General features: G+C 50.0%; 1 protein-coding gene across 1 annotated transcript; it reads right to left on the bottom strand.

Annotated features, from left to right (window-relative positions):
- Positions 1–5,429: 5,429 nt before the first annotated feature.
- LOC147961648 (uncharacterized) lies at positions 5,430–6,624 on the bottom strand. Its single transcript, XM_087532025.1, has 4 exons — positions 6,484–6,624; positions 6,102–6,396; positions 5,809–6,023; positions 5,430–5,708 (listed from the first exon to the last, which is right to left on the bottom strand). The coding sequence occupies exons 1-4, from the start codon at positions 6,622–6,624 to the stop codon at positions 5,430–5,432; spliced, it is 930 nt and encodes a 309-aa protein (XP_087388151.1).
- Between the last annotated feature and the right edge of the window lie 5,260 nt (positions 6,625–11,884).

Below are 11,884 nucleotides of genomic sequence, written 5' to 3'. Positions count from 1 at the left end.
CCTGGTGCTCTCGGCGCGGCGTGGTCAATGTGGTCAACGACCGACTTCCATCGGAAGAGTACTGTACGTGGAGAGGCTGACAGCTGGGTCCAGGCGGCCACAAGGAAGTGCCTCCTTATTACGCGCAAAATAATTATTCCTCCACCTTACAGCAGGGACCCACTGGACGGGCCACCTTATTTCGCGAAAAAACGTTTCCCCCTGACTGCTCGGACGCACCGGACGGGCCAGCGTGGTTTGCGAAAAAAACGTTCCCCCCGCTGTCAGCTCGGACCCACCGGAAGTTCCTCCTTATTACGCACAAAAAAATGAATTCTCCCCGTGCTAGCTGGGACACACCATGGTGGGAGGCTGACTTGTGGGCCTACTAAGTTGACTGGGACGGGGGCCTTTGTCAACTTTAGTCAATATGAACGATTCTAGCTCCAGTGCCCGTACGATGTCCATCCAACGGCCGTAGTGCTTCTTCAACCTCTGGTCTTCTTGCTCCAGCCGCCCAAAGCAGAGCCGGTCGTGCCGCATGCTCCTGCCTCCCGTGGCCGGCTGTGCTGCCGCGGAGGCCTCACCGCCCCTACTATTCCAACCGCTGGCCAGGCCCTGCGGCGACGGCAGCCTCACACCGCAGCCTAACCAGTGAACCCTCGTACTCCTCTCCGCGCGGGCTTCCGCTACCGCGTCTTCCCCGGCTCCCTATCGTCCCCTTCCTAGGCCTCACCGTCGTCCACCTCCCTGGTGCTCTCGGCGCGGCGTGGTCAACATGGTCAAGGAACGACTTCCATCGGACGTGGACTATACGTGGAGAGGATGACAGCTGGGTCCACGGCTGCAGCAAGGAAGTGCCTCCTTATTACGTGCAAAATAATTATTCCTCCACCTGACAGCGGGGACCCACCGGACGGGCCACCGTATTTCGTGAAAAAAATGTTTCCCCCCTGACTGCTGGGACCCACCAGCTACACCTTCGCACGCAAGGAAGTGCGTCCGGGCAAAAAAACAAAATGATTCGCCCCCCTGACTGCTGGGACCCACCAGCTACATCTGCGCACGCAAGGATGTGCCTGACAGTCGGGACCCACCTGGTCGAAGCATACGTAGCATTGTCATTTCGGTCGCGAACGTGTACGTACATATATACTGGTCGATGTAGAGGCGCACACGTGTCGTAGTAGAGGCGCACACGTAGCATGTACACGTACGTACAACGGCCAGGGTGCAAGAAAGAAAATACGGCCACGTATGTGTACATACGGGCGGGGACTCCAACTCCTACTCGCGCATACGTACGGCGAGGGCTCGTTGACATGGCTTGGTCAGAACGGAGAAACATCATCGTCGTCGTGTTCATGGGGAGGCAACGGAATGCGTCGTGTTCATCAGGAGGCAACGCAGCTGGGTCGGAACGGAATGCGTGGTCGTGTTCATCGGGAGGGCTTGGATGGAAGAGGCGATGGAAATGAGGCCTGGCGTACCGCACAATGGAGGAAACAGACCTCCTACAGTCGAAACGGGGGTCCTATTGATCGGGAGGGGTGTGGTGTACCGCAAAACGGAGGAAACGGACCTCCTACGGTCGAAACAGGGGTCCTGTTGATCGGTAGGGGTGTGGCGTACCGCAAAACAGAGGAAACGGACTTGTGTTGGAGCGCTACGGTCGACACGGGGGTCCTGTGCATCGGGAGGGGTGTGGCGTACCGCAAAACGGGACTCCACGGGATACTGTTCATCTTCATCGTCGACCCCTCCAGCTTCCACGAGCTACTGTTCATCCACCATCGACCTCCTCCAGCCTCCACCTGCGACTGTTCATCCACGGGCTCCTGTTCATCCAGCCTCCACCGCGCGCTACTCCACCAGCTACTGTTCAACCAGCCCTCTCCACGGACTCCTGTTCAACCACCCCTCCACGGGCTACTATTCATCCTGCCCTCCACCATCTACTGTTCATCCAGCCCTCCACGGGGTGGTCCTGTTCATCCAGCCCTCCACAGGGGCCTGTTCATCAGCCCCAACCGGCTCGATCGATCGGGGTCCTGTTCATCCAGAGGAAACACCACGGGGTCCTGTTCATCCGCCCCCACCGGGAACTGTTCATCCACCCCCCCCCCCCCCCGCGCGCAACGCTCACTGTTCATACAGAGGCTGCATCGATCGGCTTCAGTTAGCAGTAGTAGCGAAGGAATCGCTCGATCGGGTTCAGTTAACAGCCATCGATCAATCGCTCGGGTTCAGTAACGCGTAGCCTGCAGTGCAATTGCTCGGGTTCAGATAGAGCCCAACGCCTCGCTCGGGTTCAGTTAGAGCCAACGCCTCGCACACACGCACGTACGTGTACGAGAGAAACACGCATCGCTCGGCCCCCGACCTCCCACCGTAACCAGGAACTCCCCGAAATTTTCCTCCCCCTCGCTTCTACCATAGTTTTTTTCGTCATGGACGGCCCAAAGAATGTCATGCAGCTGCGTCTCCGGCCCGCCCAGGATGAAAAGCCCATTTTCTGTCATGATTTTTTGTCATAGAAGTAGGAGCCCACCACATCTATGATGATGCCGGGTTTTGTCACAATTATCGTCATAGAAGTGTCATATGTATAACAGAAAAAAATTACGTTCGGGCCAAAATGTCACGGATGTGTCTTTTTTTGTAGTGGGTGGAGGCGTTCCATGAGCCGCGTCGCCGTAGCTGGCGGAGGGCGTGGCAGAGAGAGGGACGGCGCCGGGGAGCCCCCTGCGGCGCGGACAAGCTCGACGATGCTGTCGAGCCAGTCCTCATAGAGGTCGTCGACCGAGCGGTAGCGCAGGAGCTCGTTTGCCATGAGGAGCGCGGCCTGCGGGTCCATGGGGAGCGCGACATGCGTTGGACGAGGAACCGGCCAGGGTCAGCAATGGAGTGGCAGTGCAGTCGTCCTGCCGCACCGATGGGTGCAGCGAGGACGCTTGCTGCTCATTCCCCGTCGGGCCGGTGGCGGCGTTGGCGGCGGGCGACGGGGAACGACGAGGTGGCCCGCCAACGGGAGATTTCTGAGCGACACGGGCGGTGAGGGTAGCCTGGTGCTCAGCTCTAGCGCGGCGAGTGTCCGCCATGGAGACGATGGAGCGACGATCGACAGAAGGGAAGCTACGGCGCACCCCTACCTGGCGCGCCAAATGTCGGATCTTTGGTTCCGGTGAAACCCTTAAGGTTCAAACTCTGGGGTGCGCGTGAAGTTCTTCCCCTCCTACCGATCTACACTCTAGCTCGTTAAGATCCCGCGGACGAACTCGACGAACTCACAACACAAAGGACATGAGATTTATACTGGTTCATGCCACCATTGTGGTGTAATACCCTACTCTAGTGTGTGGTGGTGGATTGCATCTTGGGTCGATGATGAATAGTAGAAGTAGGAAGAACAGCCTCCTGAGGTTGAGGTTTTCTTGTGCTTGTCCAACTTGTGTGGCTGAGGACTCGGTCAGTTTTTACCTGCCCGATCAGATGAGATGCCTCTACGGTGGTGGCTAGTTCTACGTATATAGGCCCTGGTCCACTTCCCAAATATTGAGCTGGAAGGGAGCCAACAATGACAGCCAATTTGAAAGGGGACAACAAGTACATGCTATCCTGACAAAAGCGGTCTTCGCCTGCGAAAGGCTCTGGTGATGACGCAGTCTTGGGCTCCATGGTGACCTCCGTCCTGCTGGCCGGCTGGTGAGGGAGTCCTGGATTAGGTGGTGTCCGGATAGCCGGACTACAACCTTTGGCCGGACTGTTGGACTATGAAGATACAAGATTGAAGACTTCGTCCCGTGTCCGGATGGGACTTTCCTTGGCGTGGAAGGCAAGCTTGGTAATACGGATATGTAGATCTCCTCCCATTGTAACCGACTCTGTGTAACCCTAGCCCTCTTTGGTGTCTATATTAACCGGAGCGTTTTAGTCCGTAGGACAAGAAACAACATACAATCATACCATAGGATAGCTTTTAGGGTTTAGCCTCTCTGATCTCGTGGTAGATCTACTGTTGTACTACCCATATCATCAATATTAATCAAGCAGGAGTAGGGTTTTACCTCCATCGAGAGGGCCCGAACCTGGGTAAAAACATCGTGTCCCTTGTCTCCTGCTACCATCCGCCTAGACGCACAGTTCGGGACCCCCTACCCAAGATCCGCCGGTTTTGACACCGACATTGGTGCTTTCATTGAGAGTTCCTCTGTGTCGTCACCATCAGGCTTGATGGCTCCTTCGATCAATGTTGGCGATGCAGTCCAGGGTGAGACTTTTCTCCCCGGACAGATTTTTGTATTCGGCGGCTTTGCACTGCGGGCCAATTCGCTTGGCCATCTGGAGCAGATTGAAAGCTACGCCCTTGGCCATCAGGTCAGGTTTGGAAGCCCAAACTACACGGCCGATATCCGCGGAGACTTGATCTTCGACGGATTCGAACCCTTGCCGAGTGCGCCGCACTGTCCCGATGGGCATGATTTAGCTCTGCCGCCGGACAATGTTCAGGAAGTCGCACCTGCAGCCGCTCCGACCTACAAATCGGAGCCAATCGCGCCATCCACGGACGGGTGGTTGGACCCTGCCATGGAGGCCGCGGTCTCGACGGCGATCGAGCCGGATACCCTTCACGAGGCCCGTGACTCCAAGTTGCCGGACTCCCTTCCAGACTCTGAGCCGCCCGCGCCCCTGCCGATCGAATCCGATTGGGCGCCGATCATGGAGTTTACCGCCGCGGATATCTTTCAGCACTCACCCTTCGGGGACATACTGAATTCGCTAAGATCTCTCTCCCTGTCAGGAGAGTCCTGGCTGGATTATGGCCAGCAAGGTTGCACTACTAGGGAAAAGCCTAGCAGTAGCGCTGGTTTTTGGCCTATCAGTAGCGCGGGTAGGCGCGCTACTGATAAGGCGCTACAGCTAATGCTTAGCAGTAGCGCCTACAGGCACTCGCTACTGCTATATCTACTTAGTAGTAGCGCCTTCCTAGTCAAGCGCTACTGCTAATTACTAGCAGCGCTTTCGAAAACAATCGCTACTACTATCATTCCCTATTCCATTTCTCTTGAATTTTAGGTCGTATTCATATACCTGTATACAATTTTTCATACAATAGCAATTTAGAGATTGTTTTTATATCATAATGAGTTATTAAATCACTAGGTGAATGAACCTTGGATTAGTTTCAAGTGCATGGATCCAAAGTAACCAATGGTCACTTTGGATCCATCCATTTGAAACTAATCCGCGGTTCTTTCACCCAATGATATAATAAATATCATCATCATCATATCATTAACAACTTATATATCATCATCATCATATCATTGGTCACTAGTCGTAATCACAAGTACTCCTCACATCTTCAACTCTAACACATTGTATCAGATAATAAACACATTGTACCTCATAGGACATACTACATTCTCTCTTAGGACCTACTATATTCTCTAAGGTAAAATAGCAAAAAACAAGATAGCCCCTAACTCTCCATTATGGAGAATGGAGATTATCCTGTCTCCAATTCTTGCCTTTCGCTTAATGTTACTTCCAAGAACCTCCTTGCGAATGTCCAAACATTTTTTCCATTCTTTGATTAGCATGTGTTCACCGCTTTTAGAAATCCGATATGCACACAAGAGCTCCTTAGAATGACCTGGCTGTAGGTTCATAACAGCAAGGTGACCATTCTGATACATCAGATGAGGCACACAATCCATCGGGATTTTCTGTTGAAAAACATAGTAATAACTTCATAGTTAGAAATGATGTACTAGTTTTAGAAGTATGCAAAAGATGCACGGATGTCGTAATAGTAAAAAATCTTACCAGGGTATCTCCATTGAAGTTACCGTGGTTCAACACGTGCACTAGTGGCATGTATTCACCATAATTTGGAGGAGTTCGATAATAGGTATTGTAATTCTCAAAAAAAGTACAATAAGCAATCAGATGATTTTTCTCCTTATAAGTTAATTCAGAGCCCTCAGTGTAGTGGGTTTTGTCTACCATCTTCTGCACACTCTTTGAAGATTCAAAATAAGCTGTCAATGGAAATAAGCTGTCAACTATTTTGAAATAAACAATATAAATTAGTTAATAACTATGTTTGAGAAACTCACATTGCGGTAGAATCGGAAGCGTATCAACAAGGACCCAAATTTCCATATTGTCTTGCTCGATGTCAGGAACACCAAGATCCATGGTGACCATCATACCCTCATAAAAACCATACATTTTGCAAAGTGCTTCCCAATTTTGGCAACCAAAATGGGTTACGCTCTGAGAATTGTACAGATTTACTTCAAAATTGATATCATGATGGGTCCTTAGGTGTATTTTCTTTGTTTGAAAATTTTCATGGTCTTCAAAACCCATCCTCTCCAAGACATAGCGTCTTGCATGGCATGGGATAAGCTAGTCGAATTGTAAAAGATGAAAATTAGACGTTGAAATAGTTGAAGCCATGCTTAATTATGAAAAAAACTTGTCGTTGTTGCGTACCGTTTCAACATCGAAGGTCTCCTCGAGCTTAATGCTGAAGCGCCGATCTCCATCCAGCTCAACGAACCTGTCGCACATACCTCGATCATCGTGGCACCAGCTGCATTCCCCCGAGAGACTGTCATCGTCCGAGTACGACATTTCCTACGTTCATAATTCAAAGATTAAACTTGTACATATTCTAGCACAAGTCGTGTCAGAATTCACGAAAAAATCCGGCATGACCTTTGCTTAAAAAGGACATATCGAGCGCCTGAAATTTGCCAGAACGGAAATTAATCAACACTCCGGCAAAACATAGGACACTCGGAGGTGTAACCAAAACATGAAATAATTGCTTAAACTAAAAAATAACAACAAATATGGCATGTTCAACTAGTTCTATTAATTCAACTAGTTCTATTAATTCAACTAGTTCTTACTATACTAGTTATTAATTTACTTACTATACTAGTTATTAATTTACTAACTATACTAGTTCAACTAAAACTTAACTAGTTCAACTAAAACTAAACTAGTTCTATTAATTCAACTAGTTCTTACTAAATATAAACTTACTATAAATAGAAAGAAACTAGTTCTATCTAAAAATAAAGTAGTTCAACTAGTTATTAATTTACTTACTATACTAGTTCAACTAAAACTTAACTAGTTCAACTAAAACTAAACTAGTTCTATTAATTCAACTCGTTCTTACTAAATATAAACTTACTATAAATAGAAAGAAACTAGTTCTATCTAAAAATAAAGTAGTTCAACTAGTTATTAATTTACTTACTATACTAGTTCAACTAAAACTTAACTAGTTCAACTAAAACTAAACTAGTTCTATTAATTCAACTCGTTCTTACTAAATATAAACTTACTATAAATAGAAAGAAACTAGCACATCTACTACTACTAATTAACATCTACTACTGTTAATTATACAACTAGTTTACTATCACTACTAGTAATTAATATCCACTACTTCTAAAAATCATTATCTATGAACCCTAAATTAACATCTACTACTACTAAAATCATCTACTAACTAAGCAAAGAGAGAGGGGGTGGGGGAGGGGTGGGGGGCTTACAGAGGGAGAGACGGTGGCGGGGAGGTGCTCGGCGACGGAGGGGCGGCGAGGACGGGCTCGGGATCGGGAGGCGGCGGTCCTGGGCGGCGGGCTCGGTCGAGGGCGGCGGCGGTGAGGTCGAGGGCGGCGGGCTCGGTCAAGAGCGGCGGCAGTTAGGTTGAGTGTGGGCGGCGGCGGCGGCGGTGAGGGCAGGCGCGCTCGGGCTCGGGCGGCGGTGACAGGTAGGGGAACAGGCCGGTGGGGGGGAAAGGAGAGGACTTAGCAAAATTTTGATTCGGGGGGTGGTTAACTCGAACTAGCGGTAGCGCTCGTACAGAAAACGCGTTGTAGCTAAATTATCTATAGCACGTTTTACATAAAACCGCTACTGCTAATGGAAGCAGTTATTTCTTTTGTTTAGTAAAAACTTCAAAAATATACATTGGTCATCATTGATCTTTTTGTGTATAATCTAAATAGTCAACATGAATCCTCACTATACCTGTATAAGTACAGGCGAGGATTCATATTGCAACCACAAATCATACACATATAGTTCAATGAAGACCAAGTGCTCGAGATAGGTTGCGAAGCAACATATTTAAGGTGGTAAACACCTTGTTCGCTTAGCAGTATGGGACTAAACTTAATTAGTTGCGGTGATACTTAGCAGTAGCGAGTTTTGAGGAAAACCGCTGCTACTAAGTTCTTTAGCAGTAGCGCGCCCATCGTAAGGGCGCTACTACTATATCTAGCCTGGAGACAACACTGTGGCAATTATAGTAGTAGCGCTGTTTTCACCTAGAGCGCTACTGCTACTCAGTCATTAGCAGCGCTCTTTTCTAAAGATCGCTGCTGCTAATTAGCAGTAGCGCCTGTTTTTATACCGCGCTGCTGCTAAGATTCTGTGTATAAGGTTTTCCCTAGTAGTGTTGGGATGCGGATGACGAAGAAATTCGACGCCCACCCACCACCCACTTCATAGCCACTGTCGATCACTTGACCGACATGCTCGACTTCGACTCCGAAGATATCGACGATAGGGACGACGATGCAGGAGACGACCAGGAACCAACGCCTATAGGGCACTGGAAAGCCACCTCGTCGTATGACATATATATGGTGGACACACCCAAAGACGGAAATGGCGACGGAACAGTGGAGGATGACCCCTCCAAAAAGCAACCTAAGCGCTGGCGTCAGCGGCGCCGCTCTAAGTCCCGCCAAATCAAGAATGGTGATTCCGGCACAGGAGATAATAACACTCCGGACAGTGCCGAAGACAACCCCCTCCAGCAAGATTCAGCACAGGAGGATGGAGAAGCCAGCCCTCCTAAGAGAGCGGCAGATAGAGAGGAAGACGATGATAATTACATGCCTCCCTCCGAAGACGAGGCAAGCCTCGACGACAACGAATTCGTCGTGCCTGAGGATCTCGTCGAGCAAGAGCGCTTCAAGCGCAGGCTTATGGCCACGGCGAATAGCCTTAAGAAAAAGCAGCAGCAGCTTAGAGCTGACCAACATCTGCTAGCTAACAGATGGACTGAGGTCCTTGCGGCCGGGGAATATGAACTCGAACGCCCCTCCAAGAGCTATCCAAAGCGCAGGTTGCTACCCCGATTAGAGGAGGAAGCATTAAAGCCTACATCTCTAGTGTATGACGCGGTTGATCGGCCACCTCGTGGCCGCGACAGAGAGGCTTCTCGGCCAACAGCTCAAGACGCACCCCGGCGCCACTCAAAAAATACCAAGGCGCGGGGCAACGTGCCGGACCTGCAAGACATATTGGAGGACAAAGGAAAATAAGCAAGATCGATCTACGGATCGCGAGGGCGCCCCACCATACAAGACGATAACCATCATGCCGGATACAGTAAAAGCAAATCCGGCCGGGCCGAACACTATAGACAAAGCTCGTTCGAGCAGCTTCATGATATAGTCCATTACAGAGGCGCCGCACACCCCCTATGCTTCACAGATGAAGTAATGGATCATCAAATCCCAGAAGGTTTCAAACCTGTAAACATTGAATCATACGATGGTACAACAGATCCCGCGGTATGGATCGAGGACTACCTCCTGCATATCCACATGGCCTGTGGTGACGATCTACACGCCATCAAATACCTCCCACTCAAGCTTAAAGGACCAGCTCGGCATTGGCTTAACATCTTTCCAGCAGAATCCATTGGGTGTTGGGAAGACCTAGAAGCCACATTCCTCGACAACTTCCAGGGCACTTATGTGTGACCAATAGATGCCAATGACTTGAGCCACATCATTCAACAGCCAGAAGAATCGGCCAGGCAATTCTGGACACGGTTCCTAACCAAGAAAAACCAAATCGTTGACTGTCCGGATGCAGAGGCCCTAGAAGCTTTCAAACACAACATCCGTGACGAATGGCTGGCCCGGCACCTCGGCCAGGAAAAGCCGAAATATATGGCAGCCCTCACAACGCTCATGACCCGCTTTTGTGCGGGAGAGGACAGCTGGCTCGCTCGCAGCAATAACATATCAAAGAACTCTATTACTTCGAATACCAAGGACGGCAACGGTAGGTCACGTCGCAACAAACATAAGCGCCGCAGCAATCATAACAATACAGAGGATACGGCTGTAAATGCCGGATTCAGAGGCTCCAAGCCGTATCAGCGGAAGAAGCCATTCAAACGAAGTAATCCGGGCCCGTCCAGTTTGGACCGTATACTCGATCGCTCGTGCCAAATACACGGCACCCCCGATAAGCCAGCCAACCACACCAATAGGGATTGCAGGGTGTTCAAGCAGGCCGGCAAGTTAAACGCCGAAAACAAAGACAAGGGGCTACATAGCGATGACGAGGAGGAGCCCCGACCGCCGAACTCCATAGGACAAAAGGGGTTTCCCCCACAAGTGCGGACGGTGAACATGATATACACAACACACATCCCCAAGATGGAACGGAAGCATGCGTTAAGGGACGTATATGCGTTGGAGCCGGTCGCCCCAAAATTCAACCCACGGTCCTCATGTCCGATCACTTTCGATCGCAGGGACCACCCCACTAGTATCCGCCATGGCAGATTTGCCGCATTGGTCCTAGACCCAATCATTGATGGATTTCACCTCACATGAGTCCTCATGGACGGCGGCAGCAGCCTGAACCTGCTTTATCAGGACACAGTGCGCAAAATGGGCATAGAACCCTCAAGGATTAAACCCACAAAAACGACCTTTAAAGGCGTCATACCAGGTGTGGAAGCCCATTGTACAGGCTCAGTCACACTGGAAGTGGTCTTCGGATCCCCGGATAATTTCCGAAGCCAGGAATTAATCTTCGATATAGTCCCGTTCCGCGGTGGCTACCATGCATTGCTCAGGCGAACCGCATTTGCAAAATTCAATGTGGTGCCGCACTATGCATACCTCAAGCTCAAGCTGCCAGGACCACGGGGGGTCATCACAGTTAATGGAAACACAAAGTGCTCGCTCCGAATGGAGGAGTACACTGCGGCCCTCGCAGCAGAAGTGCAAAGCAGCCTCTCAAGGAAATTCTCCAGTCTGGCGATCAGACGCCCGGACACCGTCAAGCGTGCCCGAAGTAATCTGCAACAGCACCGCGTGGCACATTCTGAGCTCGCATAGCAATACGACCCCGACCCTAGCCCCATCCAAATGGTAGCACTCGTGCCACGAGTACACAATTACACATTAAAAATACCATGGGCACAGGGGAGGGGCACGACTACGGCACGCTCCACAGCGCGGCTCAACCGCACCAGGGGCTCCCTACTTTTTTATTTTTTCTCTCTTCCAGGACTTTATTCTCTGGAAGCCCTGTCCGGCAATCTAATCACCGAACACATGATGCAAGGACCAGGGGGGCTGGAAGCTACGGCGCATTATGGAAATCTCAGGTGGTCTCTATAACGAGCAACATACCTACCTTCACTACCATCCCGCAGCTTACCCTTAGGGGAGACATGTCAAATAGTCCCATTTTCTGCCTATAGCATTACTTGTATCGTTCTGCTTTAGTGCACCCTTTTGAATATACAATGCATAGATTTTGTCTACTATTGCATTATTTTTACGCATATATGTTCATTTATGACATTTTGCACCCGTACACTTTGGTACGGTCAATACACCAGGGGCTCAAGTACCCCAAAATATGGTGTGAGAAGTCCGAACACTTTCACGAGTGCGGCACCCCGAAGTTATAGCATTATATGGATCGGCTCCGAATCATGTCTTGGGTCAATAGTTGGGTTTGCCCGGCTCCCATGTTTTGGTACCTTACGTTCCGTTATATCGCTAAGGTAGCGCTGGGAGAACTACTGCGATTGTGCCCCAGTTGAGCT

Source organism: Triticum urartu, chromosome 7A (assembly GCF_056163025.1).
Source record: "Triticum urartu cultivar PI428250 chromosome 7A, HENAU_Tu73, whole genome shotgun sequence".
Taxonomy (NCBI): domain Eukaryota; kingdom Viridiplantae; phylum Streptophyta; class Magnoliopsida; order Poales; family Poaceae; genus Triticum; species Triticum urartu.
Note: the sequence above shows the minus strand (reverse complement) of the source record. Positions and strands in the feature narration are given on the sequence as shown.